General features: G+C 41.9%; 1 protein-coding gene across 4 annotated transcripts in view; it reads left to right on the forward strand.

Annotated features, from left to right (window-relative positions):
* The window catches only part of setd3 (SET domain containing 3, actin histidine methyltransferase), a 74,318-nt gene extending 61,324 nt beyond the window's left edge, over positions 1-12,994 (forward strand). For 3 of the 4 annotated variants that reach the window (XM_032500655.1, XM_032500654.1, XM_032500656.1), the window contains one exon: positions 1,495-2,863. In XM_032500655.1, coding sequence (XP_032356546.1) covers positions 1,495-1,983 — 489 coding nt within the window. In that variant the 3' untranslated portion in view covers positions 1,984-2,863. Of the gene's footprint in view, positions 1-1,494; positions 2,864-12,857 lie in introns of those variants that run through there. The other variant, XM_032500653.1, reaches the window with a different exon arrangement.
* Positions 12,995-17,962: the final 4,968 nt, after the last annotated feature.

Below are 17,962 nucleotides of genomic sequence, written 5' to 3' on the forward strand. Positions count from 1 at the left end.
GTCCAGGTACGGCCAGGGATGTAGAAGGGTTGATGAAAACAAACCAAACTGAAGTAGAAGTAACGAGGCTTTTTTTAAAACGTAAGAAGGAGTAAAAAGTCTCCAGTAAAGTATAGATACCAAAAATGTCTACTTAAGCAAGGTAATAAAGTAGTTGTACTTTGTTAGCTGTGAAAGCACCCCCAACATCATCTATCATTCTGGTTGGTCACCCTCCCTGTAAATGCTGTATTTATATAGCGCTTTTCTCAACTTAAAGTTGATTCAAAGCGCTTTTACATCATACAGGAAACATTCACCATTCACACACATTGATACACTGTGGCCGTGGCTGCCGTACAAGGTGCCACCTGCTCATCAGATATACACTCACACTCCGATGCGCAGCACCGGGGGCAACTCGGGGTTCAGTGTCTTGCCCAAGGACACTTCGACATGGGACTGCAGGGCTAGGGATTGAACCACCAACCTTCCAACTGGCAGGCAATCACTCTACCACTGAGCTACAGCCGCCCCTGTGGAGTCTCTCCGCTCAAACTGATCTTCAAAATTAAGTTAACTGAAGCTAAACGGAGCTCACTGCTAGCTGGGGCTAAACGGAGCTCACTGCTAGCTGGAGCTAAACAGAGCTAACTGCTAGCTGGAGCTAATCGCTGCTAACTAAGCCTGCTCAAGCTTTCTCTCCGTTTCCATACCAATTAGCTGTAATTATAGACTCAAGCCCAAATAAAACCAATCATTTTATTAAGTTAGCTGGAAAAGTTTACAATCCAGAGTTTCTTGAATGACCGCTATGTGTTCAGATGAAAACTTGAGTGCAACAGGACACTAAACACTTTGTACAAACTAATTTAACAAGAACTAACGTCAGATAGCCTTAGTGCAATATGATTTAACAGGAGATGGGAGGAGACATGCCATGTGCACAGTGTATAATATCATTTATAATAGCATGTTAACTTTGTGTACGGATCATTGTAAGCTATGTTTTTAATGTTAAGTGTTAGTATGTTAATATATACTGTATACTGTAACATTCGGGCTCATGGTAATCGGGTAACCAGATTTAATTGACAAAGCACATCATGAGCTACACTTCATCTGTGTCATTTTCTGTCAATTATCTGTTAGGGTTGTTGTCATTGTTTTCAATAAATGGTTAATAGGCCTTTGTTTGATTAGTTTATTACTGAACCCAGCCATCACATGGAGCACCATCACATATTGCGTCACCCACCACCAAAAGTAAATTCTTAACCTGTGGGAAACACTGAATGGCCACAATCAAAACATAAAAAAACATAAACATAATTGTTGCATTGACAATTCCGGAAAGATACAAAAATTGTAGAATGCAAGTTACCCCAAATCTGAAGTCAAAAAGGTTTTGTGGACTAGAATTTGTCATGTTTAACCAACTTATGACCTTTTGTAATGTTTTTCCTCTTCCTTCACTTTTCTCTACCTTTTAACTCCTGGCCTGGTCTCTTCTAGGAGGACCGCTCTATTCTGGAGAAACCTGATTTGTCTCTCCATTCTCGTGTGGCAATCCAGCTCCATCTCGCTGAGAAACAGATCCTAGAGAAGGCGTCTGCCAGTGGGCGGGCCAAACGTTTGCACTTTGAGAAGAAGCTGGAGGAGGGAGCTCCGTTACCTCTGTACGAGGAAAGCGACATCGCTTTGCTGGAGAATACTGACGCAGATGCAAAGCTTCCTCTCATCTTACGAAAACTGGAGGAGGTGGAAGAAGGCCAGGAGATCCAGCCGGAGGAGCACAGTCAACTTCTGAATGGGGAGAAGGCTGTGTATGTTATGGATATGGAGGCTAATGGAGAGCCATTGCAGGAGGAGACTCAGGAGAAGGTCAGCAAAGATGCTAATTCCTCTTTGGACTCAATTAGGAGTTCAACCCAGAAGGGCCAGGAAGTGGTCGATCTAAATGCCAGTCGAACTGAAGATAATCCCAAAGAGAACAGTGAATAAATTGATTTCACTTACTGCCGCAGCCGATTCTATTTATTTATTTTTTGTGTCTTTTAAATGGCTCAGACATATACAGTAGAAGCTGACGTTTTTTAAATTCAAAGTCGCAGAGCTTTTCCGTCTGTATCCAGCTGCTTAAATTGTTTTAAAATGCAGCCAGTGGGTCCCTCAGCCTTCTGTGCAAATGAGCTTTTGACTAACAGTAGCTTCTTTTTTATGTTTGAAACTTAGATTAACATTTAAACAGTCGGAGGCCTACATCATAGAAAGACAGCAAAGTGGGAAAAGCACGAACTGGTTCAAGCAAATTGTTAGTTTAAGAGAAAAAAACTAAATGGAGTTAGGTGAATGTTATTACCACAAAGCCAAAATTTGTCAAAATCTTGTGAATTGGTTGCTTTATTACTGCAGTTTGTCTCCATATATGTCCATTATGCCATGAGTTGACAATCATATTCTCTAGTGCATTTTGGGGTGTGCAACTGAGTTAAGAACAATAACTGCCCTCTATTTCCTTTTTTCTGGAAAAATAATTTGAAGCGAAAAAATTAAATTGACACAAAGAGCAGCTTATTCCACGACATACATAAAATAAATACATATATAGTAATATATGTATAAAAAACTGCAGCCCTTATTTGGAAACAAATAATGTGTTTTATTATGTGTTTTAAATCTTTATGAATGTACTCAGTTTACATTTCAGTGATTATCTGTGGAGGTCACCAAAAGGGAATGATGAGTGACACAGTGATCACTAAGAAAGCCATATGCAGCACTGCGGACTCGATGAAACGGAAGACGATGACTATGATGATTATTTGAGTTTTTGTTCAACTGCCTTAAAATGAGGTAATTTCAACGTGACACTTTTTGTATGGCCGTAGGTTCTTTCTCTCTTTAGTTTGTGTTAGCTGTACTGTTGCTTTTACTGATTCAAACATTTAAATCATAACCTGAAATGTCCATTAACTCTCCTTTAACATTGTCTTTTCGAAGATCACTCAACACCATTACCATTATTTTGTGTAGCTGCTTTGTGCTTCTGTTCTACTACAGTTATGCAGGGACATAGTTATGTTTTAAGTGGTACTACACAATAGCGATACATGTTTGATGCAGTTACAAAATTATCTCAAATCAAGGTCTATCCACTATTGTTGGGGGGTGTACACATAACCTAAGTATGGAACTTGGTTCAGGTGATAACAAGTGGTTGTATATAGGGCTGTCACCTAAATCTCTATGAATACAATCATCACTCGAGAATAACCTGACTCCAGTAGCATTTTAGCAGCCTTATTGTTAACAGAGCAATGCAGTCTAACCTTGTGGCACGCTTGTAAACTTATACAGAGTTTTGTCTCAAAGTGACCTTAAAGGGTAATTCATTTTTTTCAACCTGGAACCTATTTTCCTATATTTTTTTGTGTAAGTGACTGACTGATCTGGTATTAAAGGTCCTATGACATGCTGCTTTTTGGTTGGTTTTATATAGGCCTTAGTGGTCCCCTAATTCTGTATCTGAAGTCTCTTTTATATAGGTCTTGTTTGTCCCCTAATACTGTATCTGAAGTATCTTTTATATAGACCTTGTTGGTCCCCTAATACTGTATCTGAAGTCTCTTTTATAAAGACCTTGGTGGTCCCCTAATACTGTATCTGAAGTCCCTTTTATATAGTAGACCTTAGTGGTCCCTTAATACTGTATCTGAAGTCTCTTTTATATAGACCTTAGTGGTCCCTTAATACTGTATCTGAAGTCCCTTTTATATAGGCGTTATTGGTCCCCTATTACTGTATCTGAAGTCTCTTTTAAATAGACCTTAGTGGTCCCCTAATACTGTATCTGAAGTCTCTTAAATAGACCTTAGTGGTCCCCTAATACTGTATCTGAAGTCTCTTTTATATAGACCTTAGTGGTCCCTAATACTGTATCTGAAGTCTCTTAAATAGACCTTAGTGGTCCCCTAATACTGTATCTGAAGTCTCTTTTAAATAGACCTTAGTGGTCCCCTAATACTGTATCTGAAGTCTCTTTTATATAGGCCTTAGTGGTCCCCTAATACTGTATCTGAAGTTTCTTTCCCCGTGGCAGAGTGGGGGTGTGGCCTTGACCAACTGCCATGTGTTGGTACCCGATCTGTGTTGCCTGCACGATCTGTCATGCGCAAGATGTTCACGCATGCGCAGAGGATAATCCTGTTTTACGAGGATATACGCATTACACGGTCTGTTCCACACTTCCGGTCGTAGTTGTAGTGGTCTTCCGTTAGTTTCCACCGGGAAGCTAATGTTAGTTTAGCTAACAGCTAATTTGGCTAACTGCTAGCTGACAGCTTGATTCAGTCTAAAATAACATTAACTCAACCTTAAAGCAGGCTGCTGCTAAATTAGGACTTTACAGTAATAACTAAAGACAAATGTTGATTGATTGTATTTTAAATGAGCCCAAGTAAAGTAGAACTGACGTAAAATCTGTTATATATTTTAACGGATAGTTTCAGGTTTTATTCTAAGTGTTTTTTAAAGTTATTGCATGCTGTCTTAGCTTAGCCAAATTAGCTGTAACGTTAGCTTTCAGATGGAGGCTAACAGCAGATCGCAACAACTCAGAGCGTGGAACAGATCGTGCAGTGTCGTAAATCCTTGAAACAGGATTATCATCTGCGCGTACAGGCAGCACAGATCAGGTACCGGCACCATGCTTTGCTTGTTTGCAAGACATAATGTCTCTCTCTTATGGGTGGGCCAAATTCTCTGGGCGGTTAAAGCCGAGAAAGGGGGAGGGCAGCCACAGAACGGGCTGCAATGTAACCCTATGGGGCAAATGCGTATTGTCAATTTGGTTCACTAAAATGCTTTTGTTCCACTGAAAGGCTTACATTATTATTCTTAGTTTCTGACAACATTACGGAAAGGATCCCTGCAGAGATAGACCTTTTTTTCCAGACCTCCACTGACTCCATAACTTTGACCCCTTTACCAATCCTCTTCCCAGTCAGGGTCAAAGTTAGGGGACTACTGGAGAAAGATCAAGAAAGCCATTCATATCTAACACCATCTCTGAACAGATACAGGTAACCTTACCATCCTCCCCATATACAACCACCTGGTATCAAGGGATCAAATTGCCATATTTATTGTAGGTCACATGATGAAAGTCAATTTACCAATCTGGAACGTGAGATGTGGTCGAAAGCCCAAAACATTAATAAGTGTACCTATGTGCTGCATTTCAACTGCACGGTACACCATACCTCCACTCATCTCCACTCCCTCTTTTTTGGTTTTCCATTAGCAAAGGTTGTGGGTAGTACCCGGGTTGGAGTCAAATAATCTGAAAAAATAACCTCCTCTGTCCTTTACCGATTAATTGTCTTTAACCTCGATGGTAAACGCCAGGAGGTCAAGGAGAGATTTAAAGGACAATTCATAAGCTGTGGTGCTCAGAGATTCCGACTGCGCGTTTTCACCGTGTTGTTCAATGCAGGCTCTATGAATGTGGACAACCCAGTGGAAAACATTACTTCATCACAATTTTATTTTCCGTCTAAGTCTACATTCATAATGTCTATTCATGTGAACCACTCGCATGTAATGTTGTTATTGTAAAGCACTGAGCTGTAGGCTATTTCTTGTATGGAAGGTGTTATGCAATTAAAGTTTATTGTCATTATTGGTTGCTCACACTCACCCTCCTATCTACACATATTTATCCACATGAATACCGATTGGTGCATTTGTATGAAAATAACTCGTTAAATGTATGCAAGGTAAGCATAAGGTGTTTGGCCTATGAATCTACTGCAAACATCACAGTCATATTCATAACGACATTACTCTGCACATGGAAACATTTCCAATAACTGAAAACAGCCTCTCTTATTCAAGTAAATAATTAAAGAAAACACTTGCACATCACTACAATATTTTATAAAGTAACGGCCCACAGTGACTGTAGAGGGGGTGTGAAAACACCTCATTTGGGCTGGTGGGTGTGGGTGGATAATTGAATTCAATTCATGGGGAGGCCATTGGAGGCTGGTCCACGCCTTCTCACACAATAATTATACTTTTCACAAATGGTCAAAATAATTTAGTCATCTATGTGTCCAAAACCTAAAGATATTCATTTTACTATAAAAACAATACAACTCCACTGGCTCCCCATCTCCCTCCGGATTACCTACAAAATCCTGGTCCTCACCTACAAGGCCCTCCACCATCTGGTCCCCTCATACGTCCCTGACCTCCTCTCCCCCTACCAACCCTCACGGCCCCTCAGATCCACCTCAGTCTGTCTCCTCTCCATCCCCAGCCTCGGCAGTTTTGGGGACAGAGCCTCCTCCAGGGCTTCAGGCTCTGATACTCGCTCCTCCAAGAGATCTGCACCGCTGAGTCCCTCACCATCTTCCAGTTCCACCTCAGGACCCATCTCTTCACCTCTGCCTATCCGTAACCCCATGCCCCCCTCCCGCTTCATCTTTGCCAACTTTGAGTCCTTGAAAAGCGCTACATAAATTCAATGAATTATTATTATTATTATTATAAAAGACTAAGATAACCAGTGAGCGTTTGGAAGTTAATCAGTTTAGTTTCTAATTAATTTTATGTTGACTAATCAAAGAATCAACTTTTGAACTGTGCGTGCGTGCGCTCGTGTGTGTGTCCTGGGCTGGTACATAGCTATCCAGTTGAACCAGTTGTCACTATTTCCCCGTAGTGCTGGGCTTCTGCCAGTGTAGAAACACCTGGAGGAAAGCTGGAGCTGATAAGAGAGCTTGTCCTGAAGTTGTCAAAGATTAAACTTCATCTCACTTCTCACCTCTTGCGTGTAGTGTCGTTTCTTTTCAACCTTCTTTGCAACCGTCTATTATTCCTCTCCTTTCTTCTTTTTGTTGGGGCAAAAAAAAAAGGTTTATTTAATGTACTTCTCCCCCTCTTTGCCCCCTGGCCCTATTACCAATTTATAAAAGAAACATTATCTTGAATCATTTAATTCGGGGCAATTAAATTTTGAAATGCCCCATTCATAATTCATGGATCTCTAAGATAAAACCCCTTTAATCTGTGAATATATTATTATAATGGGCATTGGGTTGGGCAGCAGAGAGCGAAACATGTCCAGTATTGTTAGTACCCGATGTGTCAGTGCTGGGAGCAGGCCTGGGACCAGCACTCCCAAGTAATCCTGCCCTATGAATTATAAACTGCCATCCATATTAATATGCAATTTCAGCAGGCACGGCCGGGCGCTGCTTATTGTGGGACGGCACCATTATGCAAGTGTTTACCGTTGTCCCGCTGGTCATCCTGGGCGCTGGAAGAGTCCGGTTTAAGACATTAGACTTTTAGGACAGTGAGCATGAAATTGAAGGTAATGCGCAGACATATGCATGGTTATCTCTCTTTCTGCCATCTGCTAGTTCACTGCATTAAGGTTGATGCCTATTTCCTAAAAAAAGTGTCCTCAACATTACGTATTGTTTAGGTTACTTATTCAAGTACTTTGTAAAAGCTAATGTATCTATTCATACATGTATTTTTAACTTTCAATCAAGTATGTAATTGTAGACTCAAACCTAATCTGAGGAGGTAGGTGGATTATAAAAACAAGTGATGATGTGACAAAAGTAGTATATATAAATATATATATATATATATATAAATATAAAGAATAAAATCATAGGTTGAGGTAGAGTCGGATTATTAAAAGAAAAGCATGCAATATTAAGAGAAGTAATTAAATAAGTCACATTTTTTGACAGTCACTTTAAGAAAAAGACACTATCAAGTTTATTGTATATGCATTGTCATATGTCATATGCATAAAGTTATGAAGTTTGCGTGCTCATTTTAGGAGAGAACCTTTAGTCCTCTGAATGCAGGACTGGCTGCATGCCAGTTTTTAAATCTATGAGATTTTATGAGATTAAATCTGAGATTTACATGGAATATCTGTTTACATCATAATAGACTGAATTATCTGTTTAGCTTGTTGTTGGGGACATAACTGACACCCTTCCAAGACCCTTTTTTGTTTCAACAACCAAATTTGACAACCCCCATTTAAACCATGTCGTGTTTGTCTTGGCCAGTTGGACATTAACAAGAAAAACAGACCCGTGTACTAGACTGTGAGCCTCTTTTGAAATTCTTTAAAAGGTATTTTAGAATAAAACCACTCAGGAAGCCAGTTTTAGCAGCAGGTGAGTTCAGCACGTGTACATATCTGAACTCTGTTTCCATTTGTAGCCTGCTCCCAATACAGCCAGCTGCACCAAGTTAACTGTAACCACACATACTGTAGTAACAACACTTGTCAACACTACAATATTGTTGCGGTATCAATATTGATGTATTTGGTCAAAAATATCGTGATATTTGATTTTCTCCATATCGCCCAGCCTTAGTTTAATATCCGTGGTTTAGCGCTTAGTGCTTGTATGACAGGCCCAACAAATAGGAAGTGTTAGCATAGCGCTTAACAGACAAAGTTACATTATTGCTTCAGAATGGCCTTACTAGTATATTTTAACTTCTGTCCTTAGTCTGAAACACTAGTGCTTTAGGTAGTGATACAGATTTGGTCATATTGAGCCTTTTAGTTGATGGCTGCCTGGCCTTTCCTTAGACCACCAAATTAAACATTCAATGTTCTCGCGGTTTACATAACTTCCAAAATATTTCTACTTCTATATCTAAATTGTGCAAATATCCCATATATGGGTATTTATGCTAGTGGCACTAGCATGTCAGCTTGACTTCTCTGCAAAAATGCCCCAATGCCATCTCCTAGCTGTCCCCTGTCCCTCCAGAGCATGACTGACTATGATTCAATGCTCTTAGCAGCTCATAATGGAAGCATCCATTTATTATTGAAGAGGTGGACGGATGGGAGAGAGATGGAGGAGAGGGGATCAGTCTCCGGTATGGCATGAGGTCTTCATCACAGATGAAATGAAGAATGAAGGGACAAAAGATAACTGGCAGAGACAACCAAGTGAAAAAAGATAGAGGCGGAGGAGGAGGAAGAGAAGGAGGAGCACGTCCTCCCCCCTTCCCCATGAGCAAACTCCTCAAGTGGGTGCGATGGTTTTGATGCGAGCAGCTGGCATTGGTTACTCTTTAACATTTAAACAGGACAAATGATACGTACAACAGCACTTAAAGAAGAAGGTAAAAGCAAGGTGACTGGGCAAACACAACGACACGTTTGATGACTAACTTTATTGTCTGTGATGATGATATGCAGTGTGGTCAGATAGTTTAAAATGGCTGCCTCAAGACTGAGAACAAGCACTACTCTGCTTGCTCCAACCGCATCGAGTACTGCAGTTGTCAAAGCCTGCTGTGAACCATTTTAATACAGACATAGCATGCCGGTGTGATCATGTTTGTGAGTGATTTTGAGTCTAAACACAATTAAACAGAGGAAGTGCAGTCCCCTGAAATTCCTTTGGCTGTTCAATTCAACTACTACTCAACTAGCCGGCTGACCCACCTGACTTCTTAATGAGCATAATATTAGCAGCACCAGTTCTGCACAGGCCTACCACTGAGACCCAAACCTGGCCTTTGCCAACATCTTTAAGACTCTAACAGACTGCACTTAACATGACCCTGGTAGACATGACCAGAACATCTGATTGCAAAACTGAAGCTACAATTTATTTAATTCCTGTGTTTTTTGAAAACTGTTTAGTGTCTTTAGAGAAGTGGGCATGGCTTGCTGATTGACAGGGATTGGCTGACACGTTACATGTTGGTTGATCTGATTTAGCCAAAGCAGCATTTTGGAAAGAAGATTCAGATTGAGATTTTGTCCTGAGGGAGACAATCACAGGAGGCAGCACGCTGCAGGCTGCACGCCAGATGCTACCCCTTGGAGAACACTATTGAAGACAAAGATGCTATTATATAGAGACTTATATGAAGTACAACGACGAGAAAGAGCGGCCCTGGCGGATCCCGAAGCTACGGCGTGGTCACCCAAGCAGAAGCCATCTTCAGCCGCCGAACCATGCGGCATCTGGGTGAGTCAGTTTAACACAGCTCAAACTCCTCCAGAAGTACCAACGACATACAGTACGTACACTCATCCAGGTGAGTTTAGTCTCTTTCTCACTTTAAACACAACGCACAGGCAGAAGCAACAATACCATTAACCTTTAGCAGCTGTGTTTTGTTGTTTAACGAGCCCAGGTTAGCTTTAACTGCTACACATGATGAGCGTTGGCCGCCAGGCTAATGTAACACAATGGCTACAATATGTCTCTTTCTCTTTCCACTGGGCTGACAGACAACACAAGAATATATAAAAGAAAAATGACAATTTCCATTTGGAAAATATCAAACTTGAACCCGACCCGAGTCCAAAACTTTATGCAACAAACCTTGGTCAGGACCGATCAGTTTTGGGTCAGGCAGTAGTACTCTATTCAATTTTCAATTAAATTTTATTTAAAGTATCAAATCATGATCAAGAGTCACCTCAAGACACTTTACAGATAGAGTTGGTCTAGACTACACTCTATAATTTACAAAGACCCAACAATTCCAGTAATTCCCCCAACAGCAAGCATTTAGTGCACCAGTGGTGAGGAAAAACTCCCTTTCAGGGAGAAACCTGGGACAGACCCAGGCTCTTGGTAGGCGGTGTCTGACGGGGCCGGTTGGGGGGGGGGGGGGGGGGTGATGAATACTGGCCTTAGCCTTTAGGAATATGAGTATTATTATGACTGGGAGGAGTGGCTTCATGTAGACTGGCATATTCTCCATGGCCCAGCCATGTTTCAGTAAAACAGAATAGATCAATTAGATTATCTGATAACAGACTGTTCACTCTAGTGGGTGCTAGAGAAGTACTTAAGACTCAAACTATATAATAGCAATATCCCAGGTTCAGTTCCAGCCAACATTGCTACATGTTGAATCCTTCTCTCTTTCTTTTCATTTCCTAGCTGTACAATAGGTCAACTCATCCAATAAAAAGAAAGACCTGAGGAGACAGATTTTATCTGCGATACATTTAATTGTATTGGAACAATAAAAGTAAAGGCAAATTCTGTGGAGTGTCTAACTATTAGTAGCACTACAAAGGATTGTTTTTTATTAGAGGGTCCTTGTGGTTTGCATGAGGTACGTGTCATGATGTGTAGTGTTTCCTTTTGTATTTGCTAGTATCTGTTTTCTCCCTAGTAGTGTCTCTTTTTTCTTTCATTCCATCCCTTTCTAACTCCAAACACGTACAATATGGATGTTTGGACAGTGGCTGTTAGTACTCACTAAAATGATAGGATAATAATTTGTTTTATGGTCACAACAGAACAGAGGAACATCAAAATGTATGAAAGTCCAGATAAATAAAATGTATAAAAATACAAACTTAAGAAATGAAACTTAAAGTCCTTAAACACATTAACAACACCATCGCTAACAGGGACGTTGTAGAGCGTCCTCTGGGGGACAGACTAGCACTCAATCACTAACGGGACTTGTAGAGCGTCCTCTGTGGATAGACATGCAACTCCATCACTAACAGGGACGTTGAAGAGCTCCTCTGGAGGACAGACTATGCAACGCCATCACTCACAGGGACGTTGTAGAGTGTCCTCTGTGGACAGACTCCCAACGCCTCACTAACAGGGACGTTGTAGAGCGTCCTCTGGTGGACAGACTATACAACGCCATCACTAACAGGGACGTTGAAGAGCGTCCTCTAGGACAGACTATGCAACGCCATCACTAACGGGACGTTGTAGCGTCCTCTGGTGGACAGACTATGCAACACCATCACTAACAGGAGTTGTAGAGCGTCCTCTGGTGGACAGACTATGCAACGCCATCACTAACAGGGACGTTGTAGAGCGTCCTCGTGACAGACTATGCACGCCATCACTAACAGGGCGCTGTAGAGCGTCCTCTGGTGGACAGGCTATGCAACGCCATCACTAACAGGGACGTTGTAGAGTGTCCTCTGGTGGACAGACTATGCAACGCTAATACTCATAACATTGACCATCTGTTTTTATTTTATTTCCTCACTACAATTAGAACCTGTCAGAGGTCTCGAGTTAGCCCAGTAGATGCCTTCAAATGGAGATGATCTTGGCTTGTTGTAAAGAAATCATTTCAATCTTCTATTCATTTTTTTTTGTTTTGTTGCAAAGTCTGTCGTGTAGTCCCACCTCCACAATACTAATATTTAGAGAACCATACCACTTCCAAAAATGATTCTGATATATTTCAGGCACAATGTGACATTACATACCATTATTATATAATGAGAAAAGAGAGATAAAGCATGAATAGATAAACGATGAGATTAAAACAAAAGACAGATAGAAAGACAGAAGGATGAAGACAGGTTCAGGAAAGGAGAACAATACAAGAAGTAAGAGAGGGAAGATAAAGGGACACGTGTGCTCAGCCCAGCTGAACACAGATGCAAATGGAATGCTGATAAGGGTGCATAACTCCTGTGTGTGTGTGCGTGTGTGTGTGTGTGTGTGTGTGTCTGTGCATCCATGCACATACTGTATGTGTGTATGTGGTCTACCTAAGTGCCCCACCCCCCACCCCCCATATCGACACACACCCACTCTCAGGCCGTTATATGTAAACATACTATAATGGACTGGCACTTATGGACCAGGATTTCACGTCTTTCCTTCCCCTCTCTACTTGTCTCCATCTTCTCTCCTCTAATCTGACCTAGAAACACAGAAAAGATGGATAGAGGAGAAAAAACGAAAAGGAGAGTGACCATTGTTGCTTCCGATTTAAATCTAAAAGCAACTTCTTTCTTTCTTTCTTTCTTTTTTCTTTCTTTCTTTCTTTCTTTCTTTCTTTCTTCTTCTTTTTCTCAGGCAGAGGAAACATCATTCTCTATTCTCTAGGTCAGAGAGGGAACAATTAAGAGTGGAGGGCGCTGGGAGTCGCCAACAGGTGATGAATGGCTGGGTCGGCTGCAACTGACAATATGCAGACAAGCCAGATGATGTGCAAATGGATGCAGGGGATGGAGGATGGCTGGGGTGTGTGTGTGTGTGTGTGTGTGTGCGTGCGTGCGTGCGTGCATGCGTGCGTTTGTGTGTCTGGAAGGTGGGGGTGGAAGCCAAAGTGGGAGAAAAAGGAGATGAAGAGTAGGGCAAGATGGGGGGTGGGGGGGCTAGGGCGGGGGGGTGTTAACCCTTTCCAGGATAATTTCTCAGCAATGAAAAGAGGGGGGAGGAGCTGATGGAGGCTCCCAGGCAGCACACTAGCCTGGGGAGTACGCTGCAGCCCGGCTAGCATGGTAGCATCATCACATCACTGTGTTGACCATCACTGTGACACAGTCAAATTAGCTCCTCGTGCCCCTTCTCTTTCAGATCACCTTATTATAACTTTAAATTGTGAGTTATTAAATCTATGACTTTTGTTTGCTTTTAGCGGTCAAATACATCAGGAAAACATCTGGTTACGCCATGTGTGCCGTTGTGGTTCCTCTCTGTAATATCGGACTCCATCCATCCATCCATCTTCATCCGCTTTATCCGGTATTGGGTCGCAGGGCAGCAGCCCCAGTAGGGGACCCCAAACTTCCCTTTCCCGAGCACATCAACCAGCTCCGACTGGGGATCCGAGGCGTTCCCAGGCAGGTTGGAGATATAATCTCTCCACCTAGTCCTGGGTCTTCCTGAGGCCTCTCCCAGCTGGACGTGCTGGAACACCTCCCTAGGGAGGCGCCCAGGTCCACGTCCCAGAGCCCGTCTGCCGCACCTGACCTTCGCTGCCACCCATGTAAGTGCACCCGACCCCTTTGGATCCTCCACAGGTGGTGGGCCCATGGGCTGGAGGGGAGGTGCCACGTTGCTTGTTCGGGCTGTGCCCGACCGGGCTCCGTGGCAAACCCGGCCACCAGATGCTCGCTCACGAGCCCACCGTCTGGGCTTGGCTCCAGGTTTAAGGCTTAAAATACATTTTAAGCTCCAATCAAATGCAGTCATAATACTGTTTCTCTTTGACGGATTGGCACCTTTGGGTCAGTTAAAAACAAGATCTCCATGCCAGGCTGTTGGAGGTAAAGCTGGTGCAGGTCCTCCTCCATCACAGGGATCAGCGTGACGCTGCTGACATCGGCCACGCCACATGATGACGTCCTGGGAAAAGAAGGTACGAAAATGAGAGAATGAGCCACACTGTGACTATGGGAGGGAAAATAAATAGGTTTAATAAACGCTTCAGGTAATGAAAAATATAAAGTTAACCATAAATTATGACGTCAACAAGGACTGAATAAAACTGGCTCAACAGTCATGTTAAAGATTATAATCGCGCACGGCGCTGTTGATAGCAGTGATGTAACACAATGCCTCAGTCCACTGTGGACTTCTATCATTGTCACAACCAGTATGTGTACTGTGTGCAATAGCGCCGTGGGAACTTATTAGTTTAAGATTAGTATCACTATTATTATCTCATTTAGTGCACATGTGTTGCTATATATTGATTTGCTTCGAATTATTATATCTGAAGTACAGTGATTTTATTAGTGGTGGTAGCTCACCTGTGGAGGAGGACCGTCAGTCAGCTGCTATCTCATAGGATAATCATATTAATTGTATGATCGTATATATCCTATAAGATAATTGAATATCAAATACTTAACAGCAGCTCTTGGTAGGAGACTTGCTGATGAAAGAGGAGGCTGGAGTTCTTGGGGTTTTGGATGGACCAGCAAGGAAACTGTGTGAAGCAGGTGTGGAGAGCTCTCAGGGCCCATGGTTAAAGGGGCATAGCCTGCGTGGGGGTTTACTTTTTGTTGTTCACAGTTTTGTATTTAGTTAGTCCATGTTTTTTTGTTTGGTAAATATGTTTTTCTCTTCAGTTCATTTGTTGTTGGAGTCAGGCTTTCACTTTAAATATGGCTGCCCGAGACTGACATTACCATCCTGTGAATGAATACATCTGGGCTGCAAACTGGGGCTTCCCCCCAGGTGTTGGGCCTCCGCCTCGGCCAACCCAGCAGTGTCATTCTAAGAAATGTTTTTATTTTGTGATTTTAAGAACTGGTTCATTGAACTTTTTCTTTTTACTCTAATACCCACTCCCTCACTATCTCCTTCATCGCCACAATTGCGATGTTTTTTTTCTTTCTCCTCCTACAGCTCACCACCTCTTGTTTTGTGATTGTCTGTGCTCATGTCTTTTCATGTTTTAGTTTTCACCTGTATGATTACTTAAATAAAATAAAATACACTTTTAGGGCCCAAGCGCCAACAACTGTCAACTCTATCTGTAAAGTGTCTCGAGATAACTCTTGTTATGAATTGATACTATAAATAAAATTGAATTGAATTGAATTGAACTGTTGGCCGGCGAAGGCCCACTTGAAACTTGAGGATTATTATTTTTTATTCTTGTTTTTATTTTTTTATAAATTAATCACCTTTTTGAGAACCTAACCATGCCTGAAAACTCACCAAAATTTGAGGTCGGACAGGTGGAAATATAGATATTTTAAGGGTTTCTTTTAATAGGCGTGCAAAAAATACTCACTAGCGCCCCCTAACAGTTTTAAAAAGTGAAGACCCCTCCTTTGACTTTCACGTAGACTACTGAAAATCGGTGCACATATGGATTAAATTTAGACAAAAAGCTTCTTGGAGCCACATCCTAAACTCAACAGGAAGTCCGCCATTTTGAATTACCAATGCCAAATTAGTGGATTTTTGGCCTCACACAAGAATCTATGGGTCAATGAAAAGGGTTAGGGTTAGAATGTGACGAGTTGGGATGAGAACGGGTTGCACATCAAATGATGATATGAAAACAATGATTAATGTGCAAGCTGTATCTGGTAGTGATGAACCTACAGATAATTATCGGCTGAATCTGCAGCTACTCTCAACGTTACGGAGCTCAAAGGGTAACTAGCCTTTTTTTTTTTAAACTGTTCTCCTATGTTTTTATGTCCAAGTGACTGAGGGGAACTACGTTTTTTGACATTGGTCCAGTATTAAGCAAGATCAGTGCAGCTGGCAGCAGCAAAACAAGCTACAACGTAAGGGCAAGTGTCCAGCTTGTATTTACCTTCACAAAAGGGCTTGCTTTTCCGCTGACAGGCTCAGATTAAAATTCTAAGTGTCTGATGTTATGGAAAGGATTTCTAAGGAGGCTGAACTTTCTGTTAAAGAGTAAACCCCTTTTTTTAAACATAAAAATCCACTTTGCTAAACCCACCAGACTCCATGTAAACAAACAGTAATTTTAGTATTGGAAACAGAAACAAAATAAAACTATGAAAACCTGTTTTGGGTCGTCTTTCTACTTTTCCAACCATCACAAATCTAGTTTTGGTTGAAATAAACACATAGTTTATGTTATGTGAAAATGTGTTAAAAGTATTGCTTTTTTAAATGCAGTCTGGTGGGTTTAACATTAGTGACCTTAGAACTGTTTTTGGTTAAACAGAAAGGTCTCAAAGAGGCTCAAAAAAAAAAAAAAAAAAACTTTAAGTGGACCAAATTGACGATGCACATTTGCCCCATAGGGTTACATTGCAGCCCAGTCTGTGGCTTCCGGTTACAGCAATCACGCTCAATCCTGGTCCAATTTCATAGATTGTTGTTCCTATCAGTCACTTACACACAAAAACTAGGGCCCAGGTTGTTAAACGGTAGAGTTACCCTTTAATGGGGACTTTCAGCTCATTGTTTAGCTGTCCCGCTACCACTTAATTGTTCTGGTTCACTCTCGCCGCTCTTATATCTTCGGTTTACAGCTATTTTCATCTACATAATGATTCCATTTTTAAAATCTGAAATGACTAATGTGTTCAACATCCCAAAAACACCATTAAGTATTAAAAATTCTACTCTGCCAACTTCTACTAATGAGAAATATACCAAGGTATTTGAAAACTCCCAATTAAGACGCACCACAGACCATGTCACAAATACTTAGGGGTGGGTGGGTGGACCCAATTGACTTCTGTTTTGGAATGTCTGCAGTGGATGGGCTGCATTCACTTAAAGTTGCTGCCGCCACAGATTCACTGGTTCTTTAAACTTAGAAATAAAAACCACTCGGGAATAAATGTTGCTACTGTAGCAATCTAGTTATAATAATACAAAAAACAACAAAACAATACAGCTTCTCTGCTGCAGTCCCGGTGCAGACACGAAGGATGCTTCCAATTGAAATTTGCGCTGAGTGTCATAAAAATATGGGAAATTCATTTCCATGTACATGAATCAATAGATTCCAATGTGACTAAGCCTCTGATCCAGGAGATTAGACTGTAAGGTATGAAGGGAAGGAGGAGCATAATGCCCTGTAGGACTCTAGTGAACTCGTTATTTTTCATCTACCCATGCTTCCTCTTTGTCTTCTTTCCATCCCTTCATTCTTCACCTCTCTTCTGATATTTGGCCTGACACTCGGGCTACTGGGCAGGAGAGCCCACTGTGCCAAAAGCCATCATATCACACTCACACTCCGAGGCCACCTGAGCAGCCCGGGCCGCAACCACAGTATATATGGATGTGGTCAGAGGAAGCACACACGCACACACACACAACCACACAAACACACACAGAGGGAGCTGGGCGGCAGGTCTGGAGGATTCTGGGTCAGGGCTGGGAGGTCTGATGAAGATGAGGTGGGACACAGACACTGGGCCTCTTTACCGCTCACTGGTCAGCACACTGCGGTGCCTGTGCGTATGTGTGTGTGTGTGTGTGTGTGTATGCGTGTGTCGGGATCAGGTCTGATCTGAGCTGATTTTGTCATCTCTCGGTCCTCTCAGCAGCATCTCCTGACAGGCCTAGACACTGTAACCAGGAGAAGACTGGATAGGTAGAGGTTGGGTTGGGAGGGGGGTAGAAAGTAGCAGGTTGAAGAAAAGGGAAGTCACTCTGTGCATTTCTAAGGCCTGGTAATAAACTCTGCCAATACTGTTCAGCATAAATGCAATTTATTCTGGAAT

Source organism: Etheostoma spectabile, chromosome 20 (assembly GCF_008692095.1).
Source record: "Etheostoma spectabile isolate EspeVRDwgs_2016 chromosome 20, UIUC_Espe_1.0, whole genome shotgun sequence".
In the NCBI taxonomy this organism is placed as follows: Eukaryota; Metazoa; Chordata; class Actinopteri; order Perciformes; family Percidae; genus Etheostoma; species Etheostoma spectabile.